We start from the raw sequence: 13,438 nt of genomic DNA, 5'->3' as shown, positions 1-13,438 counted from the left end.
CTGGGAGGGAGATGCATGCGAGGTGTCAGGTGCATATTTTTTCAAAAAGGAGAATGTGACCCCTCAATTAACAGATAGGTTAGATAAAATAAGAGATGGAGATTGGCCATTCATATTACTACTGTGGAAGCCACAGGAGAAAAATGGGGAGCATGAGCGTTTGAGACAGCAAGTATAGGCAGATTTTTAGGAGTTTTGCTCTACAGAAAAGCAGATTAAGACAGCAGCTGGCAAGGGCTATGTGGTTGAGAGGCTTTTTTTTTTTTGTCATTAAGATGCAAGAAATGACAAATGTGTGTATGCAGATGGGAATGATGTGATCAACAGGATCGCTGCAACCCTATCTGGGGAGAGAAAGTGAGGATGAATTAGATTTTGGCAAGCAGCTGAGGAGATGAGAGCAATAGAGTGAGCTGAAGCTGGCTTGTGAGGAAGGGGAGCTGCGGGTGGTGAGGGCCAAGGACAGGGTGGTTGTATCAGGCCTAGATGGAAGAATTTTTTACGGTTGGGATGTGAGAAGGGCTGAATTGAAAAGCAGTAGGCGGTGATCCTAGTTGAATCTTTGATTTGAGTTTGCAAAGGGGTTTCAGTTGGGACCAGGCGAAGGATGGAAGTGAAAGATCCGACAACTCCAAGTCCAGGGAGCCTGTTTGCTGAATCTGCTCAGAACCCCAAGGCCTCTCCTGTTATTTTCTTCTTCTTTTAAAAAATTTATTTTTATTGGAAAGTCAGACATACGGAGATGAGGAGAGATGGAGAAAAAGATTTTCTTTCTGCTGATTCACTCCCCAAGCGGCCGCAACAGTCAGAGTTGAACCGATTTGAAGCCAGGAGCCTCTTCCCCTAGGTCTCCCACACGGGTACAGAGTCCCAGGGCTTTGGGCCGTCCTCGACTGCTTTCCCAGGCCACAAGCAGGGAGCTGGATGGGAAGCTGAGCCGCTAGGGTTAGAACCTGTGCCCGTATGGGATCCTGGTTGTGCAAGGCGAGGACTTGAGCTGCTAGGCCACCAGGGCAGGCCCACTCTCCTGTTATTTTCTAAGCCCTGTTGTTTCTTTTGGACTACATGATGAGTGATTGGACTTCTTCCGTTATTGTTCCTTGTCCCTTCCTGGTTTGTTTCTTGCTCCTCATAGGGCGCCATGAGGTTTCTCTGTAATTATCATTCATTCATTCTTTTGCCATTTTAATTTTAGCCATTGTAGCTTTAGTTTCCAATGTTCTTTCTTGCTGCTGATGAAATAATCATAGCATCATCATTTTCTATAAAAACTCATTTTTGATGACTGCATGAATAGTTATAAAACATAATTCACATATTATAAGAGTTCATTTTCTCCATTAAATGTCCCTGTTTGCACTCAGATATTATATTTTTACATGCATTTTTTTTCTAAGTGAGGAATTGATCTGTGTAACATATAGTTACCTTTTAAATATCTTTCACTTTAGGTATCAAAAAATCAGGATGGGAAAGAGCAAAGTGAAACTGTATCACCGTCCGAAGATGAAGCGTTCTGGCCAGGTCCCAAGACGGTCACGCTGAAAAGAACTTCTCAAGGCTTTGGCTTCACACTGAGGCATTTTATTGTCTACCCCCCAGAGTCCGCAGTTCAGTTTTCATATAAGGTAAGAATGAAAAGTCCAGTGACTGCAGGAATAACACCAGCCCACCCTGTCTCCTTGTAGTCGTCCTGTCACCCTTCCCGCCTGTGGTTTTTCTGTTTCTGAAAGAAGTATTAAGCTGACATTTAGTATATCCCCTTTAGATATTTTTCTGTCTTCTAGAACAACAGCTTAGGTGAAAGGTCAGGCTGCTGTTAAGCTCCCTTTCTTCAAAGACTCCTGCATTTTCTGCAGTGTAACTGATGTCACACCATCTAGGAAGATAGTGAGTTTCTGGACAAGAGAATTCTGTGGACTCATTGAGCTATTGTGACGGTTACGCAGAGGAGTAAGACTGGAATGCTGCCTGGTTCTCAGGTGACAAGATGCCACATCTGAGTTACAAATGTGGCTTCCTTCAACATGGGTGACACTGCTGTGCTTCTGCAGGGCGGTCTGAAGGGGGTGACGGGGCAGTTAACAACTGGGAGCTGGCCCTGCAGCCATTCTTTGTCTCCATTCCCAAACCCCGTGGAGCAGGTGATGCTATTGATCCATCTGTCAGATTGTGTAAATGGATTTCAGTCCTGTAATGGGTAAGCAGTAGACCTGGGATCTGAACATAGCCATATAAATAAAAATAATAAATATTTTTATTTACAAAATATGTCTCTCCAATAAAATATCTTAGAGGATAATCTTTTTCAAGTAAATAGTTTTAACTCTGTTTTTTTTTTTTTTTTGAAAGGCAGAGCTAGAGAGACAGGAAGTGAGCTTTCATCTACTAGTTTAATTCCCAAATGGCTGCAACAGTAAGGGTTGGGCCAGACTGAATCCAGGTGTCAGGAGGTGCTTCCAGGTCTCCCAAGTTGAGTCAGGGTTCCAAGCACTTGGGATATCTTCCAGCTGCTTTTCAGATGCATTAGCAGGGAGCTGGATTGGAAGTGCAGCATCCCAGACTCACATCAGTGCCTGTATTGAATGCTGGCACTGCAGGTGTTGGCTTAACCCACTTACCCCCACAGTGGCAACCCCATAGGGTACTTATTAGTTCTCAGGGATTATAAATAACTGCCATGTTTGGAGTTGCAATTTACAAGTTTGGATTTCCCAGAATTTTTAGAACTACTGACTACATTTCCCAGGAATCAGCTTGATCTTAGAAGGTCTAAAATAGGGTAATTTATATAATGGACCACATGTGAAAGAACATATCGGGGTTGAATATTTTTTTGGCTTTTATTTCTATTTTGTTTTGAATAGAAGTTTTGCTGAGCAAATAGGTAGCATAATTTTTGTAAGGTTACCAAACACAGATTAAAAATACATTGCTCTTGGAAGATATTTTTGCCGTGTGGTGCTCTGGAGTCTTTGCTGGCCTCAAGGTCGCTGGAGTCCAGTGAGCCTCGAGTTGAGTCCAGGCTCTGCCTGCCTTGGCTTGGTGACCTTTAATACATGACCTGCCAGGCAGTGATGGAACATTCCTCCTGACCATGCAATGAGCAAATGACGTAGACTACACATGAGAACACAGCACTAGAGTTGATATGCACCTGTGGTAATTGCTCAGGAAGTTCCATCTGTCCTTGCTGTTGTTTTGTGTCGATGTTCTTGCCTTACCAGTTTTTATCTGGAAAATACATACTGAATGTTTTTTATTTAAGTTATGACATTTCATTAGTTCACTTCAAAATGATTTTTTTAAATGTTGGTATTGTGTAGCTTCTAGAAAATGCACAATGGATGCAACAAGGTCTTCATTGTGTCCCTTTGCTGGCAAACTGACTAGTCCAAGAGCAGAGCTTATGACCAGAGAGAGAAGGAAGCAACATTTACATAGCCAAAACAAAGGTCAAAAATTATGTAAGAAATTATTAGCCTTCACTGTTTCCCTTTCTGCAGTGCAAGGGAGCTTCCATCTGGAAGAGATGTTGGAAGGGGGTCTTTTTGTGCCACTCCTTAAAGATTGCTGTTCTAGGGCCTGGCACGGTAGCCTAGCAGCTCAAGTCCTCACCTTGAATGTGTTGGGATCCCATGTGGGTGCCGGTTCTAATCCCAGTGACCCGACTTCCCATCCAGCTAGCTCCCTGCCTGTGGCCTGGGAAAGCAGTCGAGGACAGGCCAGAGCTTTGGGACCCTGCACCCGTGTGGGAGACCTAGAGGAAGTTCTTGGCTCCTGGCTTCGGATCGGCATAGCATCGGCTGTTGCGCTCACTTGGGGAGTGAATCATCGGATGGAAGATCTTCCTCTCTGTTTCTCCTCCTCTCTGTTTTTATTGGAAAGGCAAATATACAAACAAATCTTAAAAAAAAAAAAAAAACTGCTGTTCTAATTTCTTAGGTGGAGTCAGGTACTGGATAGCCTGGTAACAGCAAAATATAGTAGGTAGACAAACAAACCTTAGTGTGGAGCGTAAGAGCCTTAATCTGTAGCAGCTTGGAACCAGTCTATGAATATGCATGAATCAGGGCCTCAAGGCACCTATAAACACAGTAGAGGATGACCCGCCTCTCCCAAGTTCTAGTTTGTCTGTCCACTGTCTTTCTGACTGCTTCATTTGTGTATCTGTGTTAGCATCTCACACTGTGGGTCCCCAAAGCTGCCGAAATGGGACCTCACCACAACCTTCTCATTTCTGCCGATGAAAACTCCACCCCCCTTGCCTTAAGGTGGTGCCAGTGAGATTTTAATCGGCCTACCTCCGGGAGGTCAGTGTGAAATAAATTGAGCCTTGCTGTGAATTGACAGGAGTTTACAAATGTGTATTCAAAATGGATTTTTTTTATCTTGTAGGATGAAGAAAATGGAAACAGAGGAGGTATGCCATAAGTGTTTTGATTTTTCTGTTTTTCTTGCCCATGTCTGTTTGAGTAATAGTAAGTGAAATGATAGCATTTTTGCAGTTCAAGTGTAATTCTTCTGTATAAGAGGTGTGAGAGACACAGATGCTAAGTATTTCTTACTGCAGAAATCTAATTATTTTTGAAATCTAATTATTGTGACTTAAATGTACAAGGACTCTCTTGTTAGTATCAACGTGATCCCAAGGAAAGTAATCTTGATGTTTTTAATTAATAACCTTGCTAGAATTTGTGATTCTTCAGGTGAGGAATACTATGGGTTTGCCCTATAAGAAGTTAAATTTTTCTTATAGTTAATCTTATTCTTGATATAAATATTTAATGAGTTTAACAGGAAGGTCCGGCTAGAGGTAAGGGAATTTCTTAGTAATTCTAGTGTATTTTTGTTTTAACTTTAAATCAACTCTAGTGAGTTAGAATTTATATACAACAAAATGCACCCATTTAAAACTATATGCATATTATTTTAGATTTGAAGAAGTTGCAAAGATGGTATAGGAGTTTCCATATATCCTTCATTCAGTTTCACCTAATATTAAAAGCTTAAATAGGCATGATACAGCTAATAAAACTAAGAAATTAGTATGACAAACATAATTATTGAAACTACAGACTTTATTCAGATTCTGCTAGTTTTTCCCACTAATGCCCTTTTTCTGTTCTAGAACCCCACATTGTATTCTCTCCCAGTTATGACAATTCTTCAGTCTTTCCTTACATTTTGACTGTGACTTTGTTTCTTTTACTTACTTGAGAAGGTGGGGAGAGAGAGCCTAAGAGCGGGTGTGAGCACACTGTATGTTCCACCTTCCCTCCCCCATCTACAGGTTCACTCCCCAAATGCTGGCAGCGAGGCCAGGAGCCAGGACCTCAGTCTAGGTATCCCACATGGCTGGCAAGAATCCCGTTACTTAAGCTGTCAGTGTCTTCCAGATCCGCAGTAGCAGGAATCTGGTGGAGTCAGGTGGCAGAGCTGGGTATCAAACCTAGGAACGGTCAGATGTAGGCACCTTAGTTTCTGGGCTAAATGCCCATCCTGACCTTGGTATTTTTGAAAAGTATTGCTCAGCTTTTTTGTTGGAAGTCTTTCTGTTTAGATTTGTGTAATTTTTGTCTTAGCATTAATTCAAGATTTTACATTTTTAGCAAGAATACCACATTGGCACCTATTTTAATTCTGTAGTGAGGTGAGGTGAGTCTTGTTAGGTGTGTAAGTCTCAATTGAGGTGTGATAGCAGCAGTAACTTTTACATCATCCTATAAAGTTCCCCTGTGCAGTTCTGCACTCAGATCCTAGCCCTAGCTTCCAGCACCCTGTTCTCTCACACAGTTCGTCTAAACTGCCTAAAAAAAACGGGTTAATACAAGACATACTCTTTGTTTTTTCTGGCGTAACATTTTGCAGCTCACCATGTTTGTGAGGGAACTTGTGGTGTTGGTGGACCTTTGTGAGATGATCTTGCCAATCTGGTTTGAGGAACTGGAAAGGATGTGTTGCAGATTAGAAAGGGAGAGATGTGCTGACTCTGAGTGCTGTCGAAACTCCTCTGGGTATTACAGTCTGTAATGTTCCGGGATTCAGGGTGAGACTCAAGTACCGCTTGTGGTAAGTTTTATTGGGGAAAGGCAGAACTTCCAAACCAGCAGTAGCACAGGAGGAGGTGGAGGATGTGGGTGCTCTCGCCTGCTGGTCAGCCAATGCTTGGGAGTTTCCTGCTCGCCCTGCATGCAGATGATTATGTATCTGGCATTCATTTCAACGAATGGTTTAGTTAGTGCCTTGAATAAATTTCAAACATTTGACTGGGAGAACTAGAAGATCTGGGTATAGCAGAAGGGCTTTTGAAGAGGAGTGATTCAGTGGGACTTAGGAGCTGTGATCTACTGGAGAAGAGTAGAACTTACATTATCTGATTTTACATACAGGAATATATATGCATTATATGGTTAGATAGAAAAAGAGGTTAAAGTTTATGGTTAAAAACACATTTAAGATGATGTAAATTGACCTTTGATAGACATGGTACACATGGTGCATGATGACGCGGTCCCTGTTAGTATCAAAGAAGGGACGGCTTTGGGTCATCCTCAACTGCTTTCCCAGACCACAGGCAGGGAGCTGGATGGGAAGCAGGGCTGCCAGGATTAGAACCAGTGTCCATATGGGATCCTGGCACATTCAAGGTGAGGACTTGAGCCACTAGGGTACTATGCCAGGCCCGTTTCCAGATGTTTGATGGGAGATTGTGTAGATTGTTAATTTGTCCAACAAGGAGTAAATGCTCCATAGTTCATAAGAGACATGGACTTTCCCCCAAATTCTCTACTGCAAAGGTACCTGCTCATATCCTGGAAACAACCTGAGGGATTATTTGTGCTGTGAGGTAAGCAAGTAGTGAATGTCTGCCTTTCAGAGGCCTGTGCTGGGGAGGTAGTGGCAGCAACAGAGGGGTGACACAGGGCCTGATCATTAGAAACATGGAAAGAAGCATTTTCTTTTTCTCCCCCTCTATTTTATTTTTAGTTTTATGATAATAATTCCATAAGCTCTGGGATTCCCTCTTCTCCCTCCCCAGCTTACATGCTTAATGTGTTTGTGAAAAAAATGTATGAATTGCAAATGTTCAAGGCTGGACTTTTGTCTCAGACATGTGAGTTTGCAGAGCCCAGTGAGCCCGGTGCCCAGGAGGCGCTCTGATGTCTGAGGAGTCCGTGTACGGAGTGTTAGTCCAGAATGCCCATTTGCAATGCAGCACATTGGTGTCGGTTCCTCTACTCTGAGGAAGAAGCAAGTTTGTCCCTTGCTGTTCTTCCTGCTGGGATTTTACCATTTCTGCAACACAACATGTCCGTGCCACTTCTCATTTTAGAAGTATTTCACATAGCAGCTCTGTGTATTTTTGGCTAAGAACAAGACTAGGGTATCCTGGACATTCACGGCAATTTGAACATCTTCTCTGTAAAATAAACTACTGACATGGTCAACTTTGAATAGAGGTGGGAAAAAGAATCTGTTACTTTAAGAAGCCCGAGAACCCTGAAGTACAATAATCTAAAATGAAGGAAATTCAATTGGATTAAAGTAGGCATTGTCAGTAATCCAAGTTTTAGAAGTAGATTTTAAGACTGAAAGAAAACACTACATTAAGTTAATTTGACATTCAAGAAAATAACTGCGATTTATAAAAATCTCTTCAGCAGTTCTAAAACCTTTAAGAAATATGAAATATAGGATTTCAGAAGTAATTGGAGCTGGGTACAAAGGTCAAAAAAATCCAAAAAATAACTTGGTTAGAGTGTTAATGCTGTTTGAAGCTAACTTCTGTAAAAAAAAAAAAAAATTCTGAGCTATCGCTATAATTAGTTAATTTTGAGCTCTTGTCCCAGCTACTCAGTTACATGGCCTTGGTTACAGCCCACCTCGCTGGCTCATCCCATCTGCTTCCTGAATGCCCTCTATCTGGTTTGAATAGAAAGTATATAATTCATAAGTCCAAGAAGTGAAAAGGTATAAAAACAACATGGAAATATTTGCATGTTAATGATGAATGCATTACATCAAGAAATGCTTAGCAAGCATCTGTTGAGTCTGTCATGAGCCAAGCACTAGCCAAATTGCTGGGAGAGAAGAGGAATGGTCCCTAAGCTCATGTCTTTCAGAGATACATATCTGTTGGAGGAATGCCTCCGGCCAGAATTCCCACTGCCCCAGCCATCCTTCCTCCCCCGACCCTCTCGCCTCTGTTCCACAAAGCACTCAGCTCCATCCTTCACTGTGTTTGTGTCTTCCTTAATATTTTCTCTTTCAGTTGTGATGCAGAACAGGTTTGTTTATTACATTTTTCTTGAAATTTGCAGCAGTTGCCGGTGTGTATAAATACATATATCCAACAAATGTAAATTTATTTGCATGCATATATATGACAGCCATGACATAAGAAGCTCTTAGACTGATAGAGGATGGAAATGTACACTGGTCTCATAATTGCAGAGCCAAAGGTATCCAAGGCTGTTGCATGACCTCGGCTCCAGGAGTCTCAGTGCACCAGGGCAGGGTTCTCAGGTGGTTAACAGAGGAGGGGAGTGCTGTCTGCCTGAGGGAAATGCTGCCGCCTGGAGCTGATTTCAGACACGTTGCGAGGGTGTTTGCCCAGAGCTCCTGGGAGGCCTTGAGGAGGTGCTGCTTGTCACCAGTTCAGTGAGGCTCACATGACTGAAAGGGAAAGTGACAGTAACCAAAGGGTACCTGAGGAGAAACCTGTCCCCTCCCTCCCTTCATCCCCCCCAGAGAACTGAGCTGAGTTTGGGGTAAGTTGGATTTCTGAAGTCTATAAAGTGTTTAGTGTCTGGTTGAAAATTTGCATCTGTGCTGGTAAGAAGATACGGGGGTTTAAATGTGAATTTGGAAACCATCACAGTATACATATAATGAAGTGCCTGACAGACAGGCAGTCTGCAGACCTGAAGGATGAAGATAGGGTCAGGGACCATCATGACTGAGAGAAGTTCTAAGAAAGAAGGGTTCACAGGAGATCAGAGTAAGGAGTGGAAAGAGGAGTGTGACCAGCGGGAGTTGGTGATTTGTTGATTAGCAGGTGAAATTTTAAGGGGGGAGCAGTAAAATTGTCATTTGTCATAGACAGTTTACTATACAGGGACGAAAAGATACTGTTGAACCAGATCTAACAAATGGGAAATGGGTAGAGTTACCAAGAACTCTTGAGGAAAGCAGGGGTTACTGGGTTGGGCATAAAGCAGGGCAGTGAACCTAAATGTGGGTGTGAGTGTGCTGACTGTGCCTAGGCATGGAAAATGCAGAGCACAGAGCCTGAATGTTAAGGTTTGGAAGGGTGCAAAGAACTGGTTGTTTCAAAGTTGGATAACTTGTATGCTATAAGATTGGGAGAGAAGACTAAGGATTGACTAAAGTTTTATTTTTCATGTTTCACATTTTATTAATTAAATCATTCATTTGCTGGTTCACTTCTCAGTACCAGCAAAGCAGCTGGGAACCAGCAACTCCATCCGGGTACCCTTCGCGGGTGGCAGGAACCCAAGCACCTGACCCATCATTACTGCTTCCCCAGGTGCATGAGCAGGAAGGTTAATGGAGACTGGAGCCAGGACTGGGTCCTATATTGGGATATCGTATGTGGGTACTCAGTGGTGTCCTAACCATGATGCCAAATGGTGTCTGAAGTTTTACTAATGAGGATAGGGAACTATGGGAGCAAGGCTTCAAGAAGGCTGATGACTAAATTCTCATCTGAGATCAAACCAAGGCAGGATGAGCTAAGGGAAGGCAATGGTGGGTATGGCAGTGAGGTACAGTGAGTGGGAGACAAGGCTGTCCAGATCCCGTGAAGAAGTCAGGATGGAGCGGCAGGTTGAAGAGAAGTATCAGCAGTGTGAAGTGCGCCCTGGAGGGGATAGGAATGAATATGCTGCTTCTGAGCATCATCAAGAAATTAGCTGAGCCTGGCTACTGTGTTCTGCGGCTTCGTTCAGCTTTATTTGCAGGCCAGGAACAAGAGCAAAGTGGGCCAAGAGCTGGTGATGGGCAAATTGAATGACTTGGAAGGCAGTGGCAGGGGCAAGAGTGCAGGGGTGCAGCAGTTGGGGTTGCTGGTGACTGTTGTGAAATACTGATCCCTGAATAGTCTAGTGCAATGACGGTGATTCTTGGGGGATAAGAGAGCTAAAGGAAATGAGAGGTCTGATCAAGTCCAGGAACAAGTTTAGTTGGTTACGGGATTAAGAAGTATAAGGTCAGAATAGGGAAAGAGTTGCTTGTGGTTAGAGCACTGCCAGAAAATTTTTTGGTTAACAGAGAAATTAGACTTGAGAGCAATAGGACTAAGGAGGCTGTGGAACTGGATGTGATGCACTGTGAAATTCCTGACACTTGACTAGGAAAATGACCCTGCAGAAACTTAAGATACTCCAGATTCCAGGACTGTTTGGTTCGCTGTGGGATAATCAGCGCCTGGCACACTGTAAGGGAGCAGTAAATATTTGCTGAATGAATAACACCCTCTACAGTCTTCCCTGCTGGTTGAACGTTTGGGTTCATGTCTGACACCTAGTGGTACAGTTCTTGAACTGCCACCTAGATATCAGCTTTACTACTCTGTTTCTGAAACAAATCACCAGAAGGATTTTTGGGCAGCAGAATCCAGGGTACTGCTGAAATTTTTCACATAAGCCTTTTTCTGATTTTAAGCTGTAGCTTCTGAGATTGCCAGGCCTATATCATGGCACAATGCTTTTCATTAATGTTAAGTGGCCTTTTGGGAAGATAGCAGAAAGTTTGGGCCTATTGTCAGCCTGCATGAGAAACCCCCTCTTCAGAGTACTCCACAATGTGTGAACCTTTTAGGATATTGTTGCCCCTAACCCCTTTGAAAAGTGAAGATCTTATCTGTTAGTGAACATACCGATTAAAACATGAGCAAATTAGTGTATCTGAAGTTTGCTTTAAAAAGTTTTAGAAAAAGAAAAAACAGATGAATTGGGGCCAGTGCTGTGACCCAACAAGCTAATCATTCTTCAGATGCCACTATCTAATATGGGTGCTGGTTTGTGTCCCAGCTGCTCTGCTTCCCGTCCAGCTCCCTGCTTGTGGCCTGGGAAAGCAGTAGACCCTGCACTTGGGACCCTGCACTTGTGAGGGGGACCTGGAAGAAGCTCCTGGTCCTGGCTTTGGATCAGTTCAGCTCTGGGCATTGCAGCCTTTTGGGGGAGTGAACCAGTAAATGGAAGATCTTTGTCTTAGTCTCTTCTTCTCTGTGTAAATACGCCTTTCTAGGAAAAGTAGATTTTTTTTTTTTTTAAGGGATGGATTTAAGACTTATTTGTTTGAAAAAACAGAGATTTTCCCCTCATTTTCTTCCAAAGGGACAGAATCTGGATTAGCCAGGCTGAAGCCAGAAACATGAAACTCCATCTTGGTTTCCCAAAATGGGTGGCAGGGCCCCAAGTATTTTGGTCATAATGTATCTCTCAGAATGTGCATTAGTAAGGAGCTAGATTGGAAGTGGAGCAGCCTGGATTTGAACCAGCACCGATACGGGATACCTGTGTTGCAGTCATTGATTTAGCCCTCTGGTGCACAATAGTAGTCTAAAAGAGGATTTGTATTGGCATTGTGTTGTAACTGGTAAAGGAGTGTTGGTGATCCCAGCATCCCATAAAAGTGCAGCTTCTCCAGTTTTGACCCAGCTCCCTGCTGGTGGCCTGGGAAGAGCAGTGGCAGGTGGCCCAAGGATTTGGGCCGCCTGCCACTCATGTGGAAGACCTGAGTGAAACTCTGGTCTCCTGTCTTCGTTGTGACCATCTGGGATGTAAACCAGCAGATGGAAGACTTCTTTCTCTGACTTTGAAGTAAATAAATGTTTAAAAGGCGGATGAATTTATATGAAATAGGATCAACAGCTTTATTGTAATTGTTTATGCTGGGCTCAGATTGCTGTATGTCGTTGTCATTTAAGGTCTTTATATGCCTGACATTTTCTTCAGTTAAAAGTTACAGAAAAAAATTAGGTGCTGTGAGTTGAAGGAAAGCCTAATGTGATTAAGTTAGAAAACAAGCTTGTTTTTAGCTCCACAGATTTCCTTATTCCATTTGTTTATTTGCTATTACTTGAAGATCAGAATAAGCAGAAACTGCAGTGTTTTTACTTATAATGGGTCCAAAATGCTTGGGACCAGAAAGGTTTTGAATTTTGTATTTTTTAGATCTTGGAATACTTGCATGTATGTAATGAGATATCTTCAAAATAAGATTCAAGTCTAAATAATTTATATACATAGCCTGATGATAGTGTTTTTTGGTTTTTTAAAATTTTTTTTTTATTTGCTTTAGTATGGTACTTAAGAAATATAACTTATTTGAAAAAGACAGGGACAGAGAGCTGTCATCTCCTGCTTCACTCCCTAAATAAATGCCTGGGGACCAGAAACTCCCTCTCTTTGGTGGGTGGAAGGGCTGCCCTCCTCTTTCCCTCCCACGTGAACCTTAGCAGGAAGCGCTCAGGAGGGGAGCCAGGCACTTGGGACCAGAAGGTCTGATTTGGGAGGCAAGAGTCCCAGGGGCCATTTCAGCTGCTCTGCCAAATGCCTTACTCCCAGGTAATTTTATATAACATTTTAAATGCATGAACCAGAGTTCTGCGTTTTGAATTTTGTGCCGTTTTCAGAGTAGGGATGGTTAGTCTGTAATGTGCTTAGGACCTGACAGGTGGTCTCTGCTGGTTATTGGAGTGTGGGTCTGCAGCCCCAGTGGACACCGAGGAGGTGATTTTAAAGTACCTGTTCTCCCTTTGGAATGGGAATTGGAGTGACACGTAGACGTCATAAACTGGCATGTTTGTCTCTTGTTACTGTTCTGTTTCTTCCAGTAAGGACAAATCCGTTGCATCCTGCCGAATGAATGCGGCACAGGATATGTTCACCAGGGATCACAGGCTTTTTATGTTTGTCTCTACTAGGCTCTTGGTGATTCATGTGATGCCTGCAAATCATATCCCTCAAAGTTAAAATGGAAAATTGCAACATTTCAAAATGCCAACGTACAGGGAGGTGGGAGGTAACTTTAAGATGTCGGCTGCCATTGGCGTAGTGGCAGCTCCACTTCTCCAACCTTTCTGTTCCTCTCCCTCCAGGGTGGAGATGATTGCAAATGTCTGTGAAGCCCTTTATGCCAACCCCTCTCCGCCACCCCGTTCTCTTTCCCTGCAGGCCAGCATCAGGCAGCATTTGGTGTTTCTCACTTCTTCCCTAACTATTGCTCAATAAATCCTCCTGCAGAGTTCACCCCCTGGGCTATTTTTCATCAAAGAGAGGTGAAGACCTTTTAAAAAAAACATTGACCAGGCCTTAGTGTGATATGTTTCATTCTACATCATGCTTTCAATTAATTTAGATCTCAAAAATAGCTATTGATTTCAGTAAGCTGTTTGGTTGATTTTTCC

At 42.9% G+C, this 13,438-nt stretch overlaps 1 protein-coding gene across 1 annotated transcript in view; it reads left to right on the top strand.

Annotated features, from left to right (window-relative positions):
- Window positions 1-13,438, top strand: part of ARHGAP21 (Rho GTPase activating protein 21) — a 125,773-nt gene that overhangs the window by 57,269 nt on the left and 55,066 nt on the right. The window contains exons 3-4 of the mRNA XM_040992614.1: window positions 1,452-1,628; window positions 4,399-4,423. Of these exons, the coding sequence (XP_040848548.1) occupies window positions 1,452-1,628; window positions 4,399-4,423 (202 nt within the window). The remainder of the gene's footprint in view (window positions 1-1,451; window positions 1,629-4,398; window positions 4,424-13,438) is intronic.

This window comes from Ochotona curzoniae, unplaced genomic scaffold, assembly GCF_017591425.1.
Source record: "Ochotona curzoniae isolate NIBS_2020 unplaced genomic scaffold, NIBS_Ocur_1.0 contig_78, whole genome shotgun sequence".
Taxonomy (NCBI): Eukaryota; Metazoa; Chordata; class Mammalia; order Lagomorpha; family Ochotonidae; genus Ochotona; species Ochotona curzoniae.
Note: the sequence above shows the minus strand (reverse complement) of the source record. Positions and strands in the feature narration are given on the sequence as shown.